This window comes from Hyperolius riggenbachi, chromosome 11 (assembly GCF_040937935.1).
Source record: "Hyperolius riggenbachi isolate aHypRig1 chromosome 11, aHypRig1.pri, whole genome shotgun sequence".
NCBI classification, from domain to species: domain Eukaryota; kingdom Metazoa; phylum Chordata; class Amphibia; order Anura; family Hyperoliidae; genus Hyperolius; species Hyperolius riggenbachi.
In genome coordinates this window covers 186,245,816-186,262,293 of record NC_090656.1, presented here as the reverse complement: position 1 = coordinate 186,262,293, position 16,478 = coordinate 186,245,816, and the positions used below count along the sequence as shown (strand labels likewise).

General features: G+C 46.4%; 1 protein-coding gene across 1 annotated transcript in view; it reads right to left on the bottom strand.

Annotated features, from left to right (window-relative positions):
• The window catches only part of BBS2 (Bardet-Biedl syndrome 2), an 89,247-nt gene that overhangs the window by 61,681 nt on the left and 11,088 nt on the right, over positions 1 to 16,478 (bottom strand). Inside the window, exon 2 of the mRNA XM_068259982.1 lies at positions 736 to 861. Coding sequence (XP_068116083.1) covers positions 736 to 852 — 117 coding nt within the window. The 5' untranslated portion in view covers positions 853 to 861. The remainder of the gene's footprint in view (positions 1 to 735; positions 862 to 16,478) is intronic.

Below are 16,478 nucleotides of genomic sequence, written 5' to 3'. Positions count from 1 at the left end.
TTTTTGATGAATATAATAAAAACTAAAACTCGCAGCAGCAATCAAATAGCATCAAAAGAAAGCTGTATTAGTGAGAAGAAAAGGAGCCAAAATTCATTTAGGTGGTAGGTTGTATGAGTGAGCAATAAACCGTTAAAGCTGCAGTGGTCTGAATGGAAAAAACCGCGCTGGTCCTTAAAGAGAACCCGAGGTGGGTTTGAAGATTATTATCTGCATACAGAGGCTGGATCTGCCTATACAGCCCAGCCTCTGTTGCTATCCCAAACCCCCCTAAGGTCCCCCTGCACTCTGCAATCCCTCATAAATCACAGCCACGCTGCTGACAAACAACTTGTCAGAGCTGGCTGTGTTTATCTCTATAGTGTCAGTCTGCTGCTCTCCCCGCCTCCTGCAGAACTCCAGTCCCCGCCTGCATTCCTTCCCTCCCTGCTGATTGGAGGGAAGGGACGGGGGCAGGGACCGGAGCTATGCAGGAGGCGGGGGAGCAGCTGAGACTGACACTACAGATGTAAACACAGCCTCACACCATGGCTGTGATTTATGAGGGATTGCAGAGTGCAGGGGGACCTTAGTGGGGTTTGGGATAGCAACAGAGGCTGGGCTGTATAGGCAGATCCAGCCTCTGTATGCAGATAACATTCTTTAAACACACCTCGGGTTCTCTTTAAGGGGTGGTAAAGGCTGAGTCCTCAAGTGGTTAATGTGGACTATACTTCTCAGTCACATAATACCTACCTTTCCAGCCTGTGTAGCTGCAGTCAGACAAGGGTGTATGCCATCGTATTTACCCACTGCCACCATCCGGGGGTTGATTTTATGATTCAATTTCAAAGTAAATATTGGAACAAGCATGATCAATCCCTGCAAAAAATAAAATAACAAAAATCATGTTTATATGCGAATGCACAAACCTGACCACCTGAGTATTCCTCAAACAATAGTGTCCTGTAAGCCAGTTGTACTCTCACATACAGTATATGTCTTTTGTTCAGAATATGCTTCTCGGAACTTCTTGCAACCCACCCATCCAGTGCTTGGTGCCAAACCTACTCACCAGCACAAGTTGAACAGGTGTCTTCTGCTCATGAGGAGCACCTTAATACTGGGCATGTGCAAGTAAGGTTTGTGCATGCCCAGTAGAAAGAAACACTCATGCACAGATGAAAATAGCCATAGCTTTGTTCTACTGTGCATGTGCGGACCTTACTTGCATACACCCAGCAGGGAAGCGCTTACTTGTGTCCAGAAGAATAAGAGGGATAGAGCGCTGGATGGTGCTTTATGAGGGTGTGCAAAGTCTCTGGATCATCCAGAGGCTTCCAACTAATGAGGCGAGTATCTTTTTGTTTTTCTTAGACTTCAGGTGTGCCTAAATGATCCTTTAAAGGGCAACTAAAGCGAGAGAGATATGGAGGCTGCCATATTTATATCCTTTTAACCAATACCAGTTGCCTGGCTATCCTGCTAATCCTCTGCCTTTAATACTTTTAGCCATAGCCCCTGAACAGTGTACGAGAGGAATCAGTGCAGGAGACTTAGAAGCAGGGGAGGAATCGGTGCGGGAGACTTGGGCGCAGGATACAGCCGGTATATGGCTGGTCCTGCTGCTGCACAAGTTCCCGGTCATGTTAAATACCATTCCCCCTCCAGGCCGCCATGGATAGTGGGGAATGAAATAATTTGGCTTCCAGCAGTTGCTGGAGGCCAAATCATAGTGTTTTAAAAGTAACTTCAGCTCCGTCTTCTGATGGCGCCGAAGTTACTCCTGGTGCGCTGCTATAGCCGTAATTCCTATTAGGGCCTATGGTGGCGCCGGCTGCGCCCAAATCTCCTGCACTGAATTTGGTGTGTTCACCTGAACAAGCACACAGCAGATCAGGCGTTTCTGACATTATTGTCACATCTGAACGATTAGCTCCATGCTTGTTTCTGACATTATTTAGACACTTCTGCATACTAATAGACCAACAGGACTGCCAGGCAACTGGTATTGTATAAAAGGAAATAAATATGGCAGCCTCCATATACTTCGCTCTTCAGTTGTCCTTTAACTTTTTCTGGACCACATTGGTTGAAATCTATGTCCTGTAGGTAGGTGCGCAGCTCTGACAGGACGTAGATTTTAGCTTACCTGCCGCGCGCTCCCGCCGATCTCGCCACTCTGCCCCCACCGCAGTTCGTTAGCCCTGTCATCTGTGCCCCTTAAGAACCAGAGACTGCTGGTACCACAAAAGGGCGCCTCCCGACGAATCGCCACCCATACCCACCACTGTTGCCGGTCACGACGCTCTCCCATTGGTGCAACATAGAAAGTGAATTCCGAACGATGTCGGTAGAGTCGAAATAGCTTTATTAGATCAAACACATAAAAGGCTAAAATCCATCACCACATGCTGACATGTTTAGGACGTTACACGTCCTTAATCCTAGCAAGCAGACCCTCCGTCTGCTATCGCTATGACGGCACAGCTCTGCGAGGCCAGGTGGGAGCCGATTTCACTGGCTCCTGACCGTAGATCACTGTGAGTCAATCACATTGGCTTACATTGATGGATAGGGTCAGGAGCTAAATCGGCTCCTGACCGGTGCACAGAGCTCTGCCGTCATAGCAACAGCAGACGGAGGGTCTGCAGCAATGGGAGAGCGTCGTGACCAGCAACAATGGCGGGTATATGTGGTGATTCGTCGGGAGGCGCCCTTTTGTGGTACCAGCAGTCTCTGGTTCTTAAGGGGCCAGAGAGTGCTGGTACGGAAGCAAAATAAATTGTTATAACCTGGGGGATTTGTTCATTTACATTGTGTACATTTGTTTTGTGGGATTTTTTTTTTGCAGATGCTTGATCTAGGGTCATCATTTACTGCTATATCCTTGCTTTACATTATGGCAAACTTTAATTGTTATCAATTGTTAGTGCAGCAGTTTTGGGAGTGAGTGCTGTGCAGACAAATCAAGCATGTGCAAGACGTTTTCCTTGATAATAGTTGAGCAGTGTGTGCTGTTCTATGGACTGGGGTGGATGGACAATGGGTAACAGTGTACAAAGAAAGACAATGTACTCATTCACTACTTGTTAATTGCTGTGTAATGCCTGGTTCACACCATGCAGTTTCCCATCAGATTGACTCAATCATTTCCAACAAGTCCAATTTTGTATAGAAGTGATCAGAAAATTGATCAGAAGAATGACCGGAAATCAGATCGGACCTGCTGGAAATGATTGATTTGAACATCAATCAGATGGGAAATTGCATGGTGTGTGCCAGGCATAAACTAGGCAGCTGTACACAAACAGATTATTGGCACAGACAGTTCAAAATAATTTTAGTTGCGGGAAATGTAGTATGTGTGTGAGGCTGGAATCGCTGACACAGAGCAAATCGATACATTAAGGCATCTGCATCTAGAAACATATTTATTGGTGTAGAGTAGACTCTTGAACATGGTGTTCTCCTCACACATGCAGTACAAACACAAGAGCACAGATAAGGGAGTGCACAGTTTCACTGGCTTATCAATGTTTTTTTTTTTGCTGGACCGGTAGAATCCAAAGCCTCCCAGCAGACACTGGGAGGATTAGCTTGTAAGGAGATAAAACCACTCAGTCTAATAACAAAACGGCTTTCTGTGTAAATGTCGAGGAATTGCTGACTCACAGTGCTGGTGCACAAATAAAGAGGCCTTTATAATAAAAAGGTTCTCTAAACACCTGAAAATGAATAAGGTGGATTAAATGACAATCAAGTAGGTTAAAATGAAAAAACGATGTTTGAGGCCAAGACAACACAGATATTCGCAATCCATAAAAAAACAAAACACAGAGACCCACTTTGTCAAAAATCATCTTTCGAATACTGATTCTCCCCTATCAAGGACCGCCTTTCGAAACCATGTATGCCACAGACCCGCTTTCCCCCGGCCTTATTTCTTTAATTTATAGGGAACTTACACTTCACCGTAGCACACTAAAACCGATGTATATCCATAACTGGGAAAAAGACGATTGACCAAGAGGAACTTTCTACCACCTGGGGAAACATACTCACAACCTCAATCAATGCGGATATGCTTGAAATCAATTACAAGGTGTTGTATCGTTGGTACCTAGTGCTGTCTAGACTAGCTAAATTTAATAAAACTAATATACCAAATTGCTTTAGAGGGTGTTTCTCTCCAGGCACACACGGTCATGTATGGTGGTCATGTAAAATAGTCCTTAGACTGGATGGATATCATCCCTACTACACATTAATGTCCCTAGAAACCCAGCTCATAAGGCTTCTTGCACACCAAGACGTTGCGTTAGGTGCCACGTTAAGGTCGCATAACGTGCACCTAACACAACGTATGGTGCTGCAAGAGCCGACGGTAGAGTGAGCCGCGTTAGGCGGCTCGATTCCTATAATGTCTCCCAGAGTGGCGCTGATTGGCCAGCGGGACCACGTGATGCGGAGCGAGACACTCCGCATCACGTGGTCCCGCCGGCCAATCAGCGCCCGCCAGTGCAGTGAATATTAAGTAGCCATGTGCGCGGCTACTGTAGCTGGCTCTCCCCGCCCCCCACTGCGCATGTGCAAACAGTCTAACGCGGCTATAGCCGCTCCAACACCGTAGCATGCTGCACTTTGCGGAGAACGTGCAGCGTTACATGTAACGCAACGTGGGCTGTGTGAACAGCCCACTTGTATTACATTGCGCCTGTAACGTCTTGGTGTGTAAGCAGCCTTAAAGAGGAACTCCAGTGAAAATAATGTAATAAAAAAAAAAAGCTTCATTTTTACAATAATTATGTATAAATAATTTAGTCAGTGTTTGCCCATTGTAAAATCTTTTAAATCCCTGATTTACATTATGACATTTATTACATGGTGACATTTTTACTGTTGGCAGGTGATGTAGCTGCTGCATGCTTTTTTGGCAGTTGGAAACAGCTGTAAACAGCTATTTCCCACAATGCAGCAAGGTTCACAGACAGGAAACTGCCAAAAGTACGTACTTTTCTTGTTTCTTGTGGGAGGGGTTTCACCACAATATCAGCCATACAGCACCCCCTGATGGTCTGTTTGTGAAAAGGAATAGATTTCTCATGTAAAAGGGGGTATCAGCTACTGATTGGGATAAAGTTCAATTCTTGCTCGGAGTTTCTCTTTAAAGAGACTCTGTAACAAATTTTTCAGCCTTAGTTCTTCTATCCTATAAGTTCCTATGCCTGTTCTAATCTGCTCTGGCTTACTGCAGTCTTTCCTAACTGCACTGTCTCTGTAATAAATCAATGTATCTTTCCTCTGTCCTGTTTGTCGGGCTAAAGCTTGATTGTGTGGAATGTGCAGGGCTGCTTGTGATTGGTAGAAGCGATACACACCCTCTGCAGGCCCCCTGCATACTGTGAATGACTCACACTCTATGCTTAGCTGAGCCTATTAGAAGCTGGTTAGTTTGTTTGTAAACACTGCCTAAAACTGTTAATTACAAGCCAGGATTGCAGCAGAGAGTGGCAGAAACAGCACAGAGGGGCACAGGAGAAAATAATGAATAGAATGGTATGCTTTTTATTGTAAGAATATTAGAGTACAGATTCTCTTTAAGTCTTCCTTACCCAGGCCTAGCCCACACTCAAAATAATTCCCTTGTCAATTATATCTTTATAGCCACTAATCTCATTAGATCAAGTCAAAAACAAACTTGGGCGTATCCTAATTTTCGAAAAAAATAAGAGCTAGAGGAGAGGATAAAATGGTTAGATTCAACAAAATTTGGCTACTCCTCATCGAATACTTTTACTGGACCCTTCCACGATTTCAGAGCGATCACGGTCAGCATTTTAAAAGCACTAACACGATCACTCCAAAAATGCTGCAGGTAACATGTTTGCAATTTGCGCTAATCGCAAAACGCCTATGATCGGCACCAATTACGACAGTGAGAACACTACCATAGGGTAGAATAGCACTAGTGCTTTTAGAAAGCACTTTGGCGATTAGCGGGAATCGCCCGCTAATCGCCCTAGTGTGAATTATAGGTATCCTTTAAGCTGAGTACACCCATCAGATTAAAATCTTTGCAAACTGAAGCCACATACAAGTGCACAACGTGCAAACGCCCACCCACACGGCATGACGAACCGCATGACCTGTATGTCCACACGTCCGGACGGATAAACGGCCAACTCATTTACATACTGTGCACGATAGCATGACGGACTACACATTGAAAACAACTACAAGTCGGTTAACAGGCGTTCAAACAACTTGTACACACAGACCAACTGCACAATATCAGACAACTGTAGGCCAACATAGATCCGACAGTTGGATCAAGCGCAACGCCTGTTATCAGTAGCTTGTCAAGTCATCCAACAGTCTAAAGTCAGACGACAATCAGGCAGTTTCATCTGCAGATCAGATCCACTGGAATGAATCTGAAAGATTGAGAGATAAATATCTTTCGTCTGGATTTTTTGTGAACTTTTTTTTTTTTTTACAAAGATTATCTGCTTTTTTATCTTTGAACATTCACTTTTTGAAGATTTATCTTGGGTGTGCCCAGCTTTAATATTCAAAATCTCATACTGACCCTCATACTACATGGCAGTGTGGCCAGTCATCTTCAGATAAAAATTGGATGTGTGTATGGACCTCAAGTCTGCCACATGGCAAACTTGACTGCCGGGTTTACAAGAATCTTGTTAAAGCTGGCTATACACCACACACTCTGTTAAGAATATTCTCAATCAGTTGGTCTTTATATTAAATAAATGTGGTAAGAATGTATAATCAAGAATGTTGTATGAACACTATATGCGAGACTGGGACCAAACTCATACATTTTACTCTTTGATCCCTACTAGCCATACACTAGAATTTGATTGGATAGTGATTGACTCCTACCATACATGACAACCCTATTTTTCATACATTTCACCAGAAAGCAAGCTTCAATCAAACTACTCCGCTCAATGCAGTGCAAACCTATGGCCCTTCCGTTCCCCACCACTTTTCAAACATGTCTGATCAGACTTTAGATCGATAAACAGTTTAAAGTGAATAGAATCTGGGAAAAATTTACAAAAATTGATGCATGCATGGCCAGCTTTAGCTGTCTAAGGTCTGGGGCCCACTAAAGCGTGTTCAGTGGTGAGATGTATTTTCTAGGAATTGCTGCCAATTCCAATAGTACTTCGCCATTGTAACGTTACAGCCATGATTCCACAGCAGCCTTTGCAATTTGCTGAAATCATAATCACGGTTCCTGCAGTATTTTTGGATCGATTTCATTCAGAAAATTGCAGGTACAAAAATTGTATTCCCTGAAATGGCTGTTTTTACTTGTGATCTCTAGTGGGCCTCAGCCCTGAGTGAGGGGTAGGGATAAGCCAGAACCTTCTCACGAAAAGTGAGATTAACCTACAGTGTGTGGGAGGCAACAATTGTGTACACGGGGTTAACTCATCTAAGCCACCGCCTCCCTTCTTATGCGTTCTATGCTGCATTCCATCTTCTTATACTTCTAAGCCTGAACTTTCGCTCTGAAGTGGGAAGTATAAGAAGATGGAAAGCTGCCTATAATGCATCGGAAGGGAGGCGGTGGCTTAGGCGAGTTAACCCCTGCATACACAGCTCCCGCCTACCGTACCGCACACTGCAGGACAATCTTGCTTTTTCGCAAAAATGCTCTCGTTCATCCCTAGTCAAGGGTGATAAAACTCAGGCTAATTTGTTTAGCAATGACAGGAGCCAATTGTAAACATAACAAACAGAACTCAAAGGCTCATTGAACAGAGCAGATTGTCCATACGATGGGGCTGTCCTGGAAGGTCTATATTTTGTGTATACCACTGTCTGTATTATTATGTACCCCATATTTTATTTCATACTCTGCACAGCGACACAGAATCTGTTGGCGCTTTATATAACAATAACAATTAAAGGTAAGTTAACTACAGATGTTCCTGACTGGCCTATTTTAAGTACACCTGAACAGAGAGGAATATTAAGGTTGATGTTTTTTTTTTTAAACAATGCAGGTTGCCTGGCTGTCCTGCTGATCCTCTGCCTGCAAGTGTGACCTAATCCTTAAAAGTTTCAGAGGCAAAGAAAACCGTCAACGTTTTCCCACCGCCAAATCTTCATTTTCGGCTGACAGCTGCCTGAGAATAGCTGTCGGCAATTGGAATTTGCATGTGTTGCGTAACACTTGATAAAGGCCTGCTGGCTGAAACGTTGTGTTTTGTCACTATGGTGCAATAAAATAGTGCTACAATTGCATTCATCCAGGTGGAGACCCAGTCTTTTTCTTCTATTGCTGTGGATTGTTGCACCTTGAGGGATCCGGGTGTGGACTGGTTGACTCCCTGGCTCAATTATATTATTGCAGTTGAGCTTCTAGGACTGCTTCTTTTTTCCTTGGGTTGCGGAAAATGCCCGCCATTTTTGCTAAGTGTGACTCTAGCCTTAGCTGTAGACCTTGAATAAGCATGCAGATCAGGTGTTTCTAACTGAAGATTAGATTTAGCCAGAGGCTTGTTTCAGCTGTGTGATTCAGACACCACTGCAAGAGATCAGCAGGAAAGCCAGAAAACTGGTAATGTTTAACTCTCCTGGCGGTATGAAAAATTTCGCCAGGAGGGAGTGCAGCAGTTTTTTTTTTTTAGTTTTTTTTTTAAATCATGTAGCGAGCCCAGGGCCACTTCGATTGCCTTCGGCGATCTCCGATCAGGAGAACGGGATTTCCTGGAGGGCTTGCCATGGCGACGGGGCGGGATGACGTCACCGACGTCATTGGGACGTCATTGGGAGTCCTGATCCACCCCTCGGCGCTGCCTGGCACTGATTGGCCAGGCAGCGCACGGGGGTCTGGGGGGGGCGCGCGCCGCAATGGATAGCGGCGATCAGGCGCGGGGCAGCGGCAATTAGTGTGCTGGCGCAGCTAGCAAAGTGCTAGCTGCGTCCAGCAAAAAAAATTATGTAAATCGGCCCAGCAGGGCCTGAGCGGCACCCTCCGGCGGCTTACCCCGTGTCCAGCACGGGGTTACCGCCAAGGAGGTTAAAGAGAATCTGTATTGTTAAAATCGCACAAAAGTAAACATACCAGTGCGTTAGGGGACATCTATTACCCTCTGTCACAATTTCGCCGCTCCCCGCCGCATTAAAAGTGGTTAAAAACAGTTTTAAAAAGTTTGTTTATAAACAAACAAAATGGCCACCAAAACAGAAAGTAGGTTGATGTACAGTATGTCCACACATAGAAAATACATCCATACACAAGCAGGCTGTATACACCCTTCCTTTTGAATCTCAAGAGATCATTTGTGTGTTTCTTTCCCCCTTGCATCTCTCATGCACTGAAGTTTCAGGCTGCTCTTTTCTTCCTGCAAACAGCTTTGCCCTTGTCTGTAACTCCTCAGTATGTGAAAGCCCAGCCAGCTCAGAGGACGATTTATCCAGCTTGTAAAAGATAAGAGAGAAGAGAGAAGCTGCCCTAATCTAAATAATACACAGGCAGTGTGCATAGAGGGGCCTGGAAGGGGGAGTTCATAGCAGAACCACAACACTGAAGAACTTGGCAGCCTTCCAGACACAGGCTGACAAGTCTGACAGGGGAAAGATACATTGATTTATTACAGAGACTGTGATAGCAGAAAGTGCTGCAGTAAGCCAGAACACATTAATAGCTTTTGGAAATTGTAGGATGATAAAAAACAGGATGCAATTTTTGTTACGGAGTCTCTTTAAAGTGTACCTGAGATGGGAAAATATACATACCCGGGGCTTCCTCCAGGCTGCTCTCTCCCACGCCGTCCTCCTTGGTTCGTAACTGGCCCCAGTAAATCATCTAGTCGGGGCCAGATGGCGCAGGTTGGCCGCGCTGGCTCCCGTCGCCGGGGGCATACTGCGCAAAATGCTCCTAGCGACAGGAGCACGCAACCGGCCATGCATACACAGTTAAATAGTTACATAGTTATTTGGGTTGAAAAAAGACATACGTCCATCATGTTCAACCAGAGAACAAAGTACAACACCAGCCTGCTCCCTCACATATCCCTGTTGATCCAGAGGAAGGCGAAAAACCCTTACAAGGCATGATCCAATTCGCCCCAAAAGGGAAAAAAAAATCCTTCCCGACTCCAGATGGCAATCAGATAAAATCCCTGGATCAACATCATTAGGCATAACCTAGTAATTGTAGCCATGGATGTCTTTCAACGCAAGGAAAGCATCTAAGCACCCTTTAAATGCAGGTATAGAGTTTGTCATAACTACTTCCTGTGGCAATGCATTCCACATCTTAATCACTCTTATTGTAAAGAACCCTTTCCTAAATAAATGGCTAAAACGGTTTTCCTCCATGCGCAGATCATGCCCTCTAGTCCTTTGAGAAGGCCTAGGGACAAAAAGCTCATCCGCCAAGCTTTTATATTGCCCTCTGATGTATTTATACATGTTAATTAGATCCCCTCTAAAGCGTCTTTTCTCTAGACTAAATAAACCCAGTTTATCTAACCTTTCTTGGTGAGACCTTCCATCCCACGTATCAATTTTGTTGCTCGTCTCTGCACCTGCTCTAAAACTACAATATCTTTCCTGTAATGTGGTGCCCAGAACCGAATTACATATTCCATCTGTGGCCTTTCTAGAGAGTTAAACAGGGGCAATATTATGCTAGCATCTCGAGTTTTTATTTCCCTTTTAATGCATCCCAAAATTTTGTTCGCTTTAGCTGCAGCGGCTTGGCATTGAGTACGATTATTTAACTTGTTGTCGATGAGTACTCCTAAGTCCTTCTCCAAGTTTGATGTCCCCAACTGTATCCCATTTATTTTGTATGGTGCTAGACCATTGGTACGACCAAAATGCATGATTTTACATTTTTCAACAATTAATTTCATCTGCCATTTATGTGCCCATATAGCCATCCTATCCAGATCCTGTTGCAATATGTCCCTATCTTCCTGAGAGTTGATGATTCTGCACCAATTTTGCATCATCTGCAAAAATAGCAGCATTGCTCACTACTGAATCTACTCATTAATAAATAAATCGAAGAGCACTGGACCCAGTACAGACCCCTGCGGACCCCACTGCTAACAGTCTCCCATTTTGAGTATGATACATTGACCACAACTCTTTGTTTTCTGTCCATTAGCCAGTTCCCTATCCATGCACACAGACTCTTCCCCAGTCCTTGCATCCTCAACTTTTGCACCAGACTTTTGTGTGGAACAGTGTCGAAGGCCTTTGCAACGTCCAAGTATATCACATCTACAGCATTCCCAATATCCACGTTAGCGTTCACTAACTCATAGAAGCTGAGCATGTTAGTCAAACAGGGCCTGTCTTTAGTAAACCCATGTTGATGCTGAGAAATAAGATTGTTTTCTACTATGAAGTCATGTATAGTATCTCTTAGTAACCCTTCAAATAGTTTGCATACAACTGATGTTAAGCTTTCAGGTCTATAATTTCCTGGATCAGATTTTTTGCCCTTCTTAAGGGGCCCATACACCTAACGATTTTCCCGCCGAAATACGGCCGTTTCGATCACAGTGATCGAAACGGCTGTGAAATCGCTGACAGAACAATGGATTTCCATCCGAAATCCATCGCTCCCGTCGACTGCCGTCGATCCATCCGTGCGGAAGATTTTTTTCGATCGCCGGCAGGTCGGGAGTGCGTCGATAGCGGCGTTCGAATGCCCGACGACCGACGCAATACAGCGGAGATACATTACCTGCTCCGTCGGCGCGAGTACCCGCTGTCACCTCCCGGCTGGCATCTTCTCCCATCACCTTCCGCATCACGGCATCAGTGTATAACTTCCTGTGTCACTGCAGTGACAGCGGAAGTACAAATAGAGGGCGCTCTATTTGAACTTCCGCTGTCACTGGAGTGACAGAAAGTTATATGCGAATGCCGAATGTGTGATGCGGAAGGTGATGGGAGAAGAGGCCAGCCGCGAAGAAGATGCCGGGACCAGGCGGAGAAGAAGACAGTGGTGGACCAGGGGACTCGCGCCGGCCGGAACAGGTAATGTATGCAGGGGGGGGGGGGGGGGGGGGGGCAGCAGCGGCAGCTCCACAGACTGTGATCGGTTTCAGGCTGAAATCGATTCACAATCTGTTTGCAGTAAGGTGGCCATACGATCCCTCTCTGATCAGATTCGATCAGAGAGGGATCTATCTTTTGGTCGAATCTGATGGCAAATCGACCAGCGCATGGCCACCATTAAATAATGGAAAAACGTGGCTGTACGCCAATCCACTGGGACTCTGCCAGTTGAAAGAGAGTAACAAAAGATAAGATAAAGGGGTTTATCTATAACTGAACTTAATTCCCTTAAGCCATCCGGGCCAGGTGCCTTGTCTATTTTAAATTTAGTCTTGCCTTCACTTCTTCCTGCGTTAAGTATTTAATATTATACTTGGAAGATTGAGACTCTTCTGCCTCTGTAATTTGCAACAGTGATGTTTCCCTTGTGAAGACAGAAGCAAAAAAAGCATTTAATAACTCTGCCTTACCTTGGTCATCCACCATTGAGTCCCCCTAGTGATTTGATTTTCAGCTTCAATCTCTGCCAGCTTAATTTCTTTTTTACAATTTTTATCGCACTCCTTATAATTGTTTAATGCAGCATCGGTCCCCTCCTGTTTTAGGACCTTATAGGCATTATTTTTCCTCTTCATTTTATCTCTAACCTTTCTATTCACCCATAGAGGCCTTTTTTTATTCCTAGATATTTTGTTTCCATATGGGATATACATACTACAATATTGATTGAGAGTAAGTTTAAAAGCTTGCCATTTCCCTTCAGTGTCCTCCCCTTGTAGTACATTATCCCAGTTCACCAAACTTAGTGCCTGCCTGAGTTGATAAACTTTGCTTTACTAAAATTCATAAGTTTAGTGGTCCCGCTGCCCCGCGGCCTATCAGTCACCAGATCAAACGTTATCGCATTGTGATCACTATTTCCCAAATGTTCTTGAACCTGCACATTTGATACATTATCTGGTCTATTAGAAATAGAGTTGGGCCGAACGGTTCGCCGGCGAACGGGGTTCGCGCGAACTTAGGTGGTTCGCGTGCGGGTACCGCACGCGAACCTTTTGCGGAAGAAGTTCGGTTCGCCCCATAATGCACCTGAGGGTCAACTTTGACCCTCTACATCACAGTCAGCAGGCCCAGTGTAGCCAATTAGGCTACACTAGCCCCTGGAGCCCCACCCCCCCTTATATAAGGCAGGCAGCGGCGGCCATTACGGCCACTCGTGTGCCTGCATTAGTCAGAGTAGGGCGAGCTGCTGCAGACTGTCTCTCAGGGAAAGATTAGTTAGGCTTAACTTCTTCCTGGCTGCATACCTGTTCTGTTCAGTGAGCCCTCAGCCCACTGCATACCTGTACTGTGATCCTGCCACTGCATAGCTGTTCAGTGATCCTGCCACAGCATACCTGTTCTGTTCAGTGAGCCCCCAGCCCACTGCATACCTGTACTGTGATCCTGCCACTGCATACCTGTTCAGTGATCCTGCCACAGCATACCTGTTCTGTTCAGTGAGCCCTCAGCCCACTGCATACCTGTACTGTGATCCTGCCACTGCATACCTGTTCAGTGATCCTGCCACAGCATACCTGTTCTGTTCAGTGAGCCCTCAGCCCACTGCATACCTGTACTGTGATCCTGCCACTGCATAGCTGTTCAGTGATCCTGCCACAGCATACCTGTTCTGTTCAGTGAGCCCTCAGCCCACTGCATACCTGTACTGTGATCCTGCCACTGCATACCTGTTCAGTGATCCTGCCACAGCATACCTGTTCTGTTCAGTGAGCCCTCAGCCCACTGCATACCTGTACTGTGATACTGCCACTGCATACCTGTTCAGTGATCCTGCCACAGCATACCTGTTCTGTTCAGTGAGCCCTCAGCCCACTGCATACCTGTACTGTGATACTGCCACTGCATACCTGTTCAGTGATCCTGCCACAGCATACCTGTTCTGTTCAGTGAGCCCTCAGCCCACTGCATACCTGTACTGTGATCCTGCCACTGCATACCTGTTCAGTGATCCTGCCACAGCATACCTGTTCTGTTCAGTGAGCCCTCAGCCCACTGCATACCTGTACTGTGATCCTGCCACTGCATAGCTGTTCAGTGATCCTGCCACAGCATACCTGTTCTGTTCAGTGAGCCCTCAGCCCACTGCATACCTGTACTGTGATCCTGCCACTGCATAGCTGTTCAGTGATCCTGCCACAGCATACCTGTTCTGTTCAGTGAGCCCCCAGCCCACTGCATACCTGTACTGTGATCCTGCCACTGCATACCTGTTCAGTGATCCTGCCACAGCATACCTGTTCTGTTCAGTGAGCCCTCAGCCCACTGCATACCTGTACTGTGATCCTGCCACTGCATACCTGTTCAGTGATCCTGCCACAGCATACCTGTTCTGTTCAGTGAGCCCTCAGCCCACTGCATACCTGTACTGTGATCCTGCCACTGCATAGCTGTTCAGTGATCCTGCCACAGCATACCTGTTCTGTTCAGTGAGCCCCCAGCCCACTGCATACCTGTACTGTGATCCTGCCACTGCATACCTGTTCAGTGATCCTGCCACAGCATACCTGTTCTGTTCAGTGAGCCCTCAGCCCACTGCATACCTGTACTGTGATCCTGCCACTGCATACCTGTTCAGTGATCCTGCCACAGCATACCTGTTCTGTTCAGTGAGCCCTCAGCCCACTGCATACCTGTACTGTGATCCTGCCACTGCATAGCTGTTCAGTGATCCTGCCACAGCATACCTGTTCTGTTCAGTGAGCCCTCAGCCCACTGCATACCTGTACTGTGATCCTGCCACTGCATACCTGTTCAGTGATCCTGCCACAGCATACCTGTTCTGTTCAGTGAGCCCTCAGCCCACTGCATACCTGTACTGTGATACTGCCACTGCATACCTGTTCAGTGATCCTGCCACAGCATACCTGTTCTGTTCAGTGAGCCCTCAGCCCACTGCATACCTGTACTGTGATACTGCCACTGCATACCTGTTCAGTGATCCTGCCACAGCATACCTGTTCTGTTCAGTGAGCCCTCAGCCCACTGCATACCTGTACTGTGATCCTGCCACTGCATACCTGTTCAGTGATCCTGCCACAGCATACCTGTTCTGTTCAGTGAGCCCTCAGCCCACTGCATACCTGTACTGTGATCCTGCCACTGCATAGCTGTTCAGTGATCCTGCCACAGCATACCTGTTCTGTTCAGTGAGCCCTCAGCCCACTGCATACCTGTACTGTGATCCTGCCACTGCATAGCTGTTCAGTGATCCTGCCACAGCATACCTGTTCTGTTCAGTGAGCCCCCAGCCCACTGCATACCTGTACTGTGATCCTGCCACTGCATACCTGTTCAGTGATCCTGCCACAGCATACCTGTTCTGTTCAGTGAGCCCTCAGCCCACTGCATACCTGTACTGTGATCCTGCCACTGCATACCTGTTCAGTGATCCTGCCACAGCATACCTGTTCTGTTCAGTGAGCCCTCAGCCCACTGCATACCTGTACTGTGATCCTGCCACTGCATACCTGTTCAGTGATCCTGCCACAGCATACCTGTTCTGTTCAGTGAGCCCTCAGCCCACTGCATACCTGTACTGTGATACTGCCACTGCATACCTGTTCAGTGATCCTGCCACAGCATACCTGTTCTGTTCAGTGAGCCCTCAGCCCACTGCATACCTGTACTGTGATCCTGCCACTGCATACCTGTTCAGTGATCCTGCCACAGCATACCTGTTCTGTTCAGTGAGCCCTCAGCCCACTGCATACCTGTACTGTGATCCTGCCACTGCATAGCTGTTCAGTGATCCTGCCACAGCATACCTGTTCTGTTCAGTGAGCCCTCAGCCCACTGCATACCTGTACTGTGATCCTGCCACTGCATAGCTGTTCAGTGATCCTGCCACAGCATACCTGTTCTGTTCAGTGAGCCCCCAGCCCACTGCATACCTGTACTGTGATCCTGCCACTGCATACCTGTTCAGTGATCCTGCCACTGTATACCTGTTCTGTGAACCCGCCACTGTATACCTGTTCTGTTCAGTGGACCCGCCACTGTATACCTGTTCTGTGAACCCGCCACTGTATACCTGTTCTGTTCAGTGGACCCGCCACTGTATACCTGTTCTGTGAACCCGCCACTGTATACCTGTTCTGTTCAGTGGACCCGCCACTGTATACCTGTTCTGTGAACCCGCCACTGTATACCTGTTCTGTTCAGTGGACCTGCCACTGTATACCTGTTTAGTGAACACGCCACTGCATACCTGTTGTGTTCAGTGAACCTGCCACTGCATACCTGTTCTGTGAACCCGCCACTGTATACCTGTTTTGTTCAGTGGACCCGCCACTGTATACCTGTTCTGTGAACCCGCCACTGTATACCTGTTCTGTTCAGTGGACCTGCCACTGTATACCTGTTTAGTGAACACG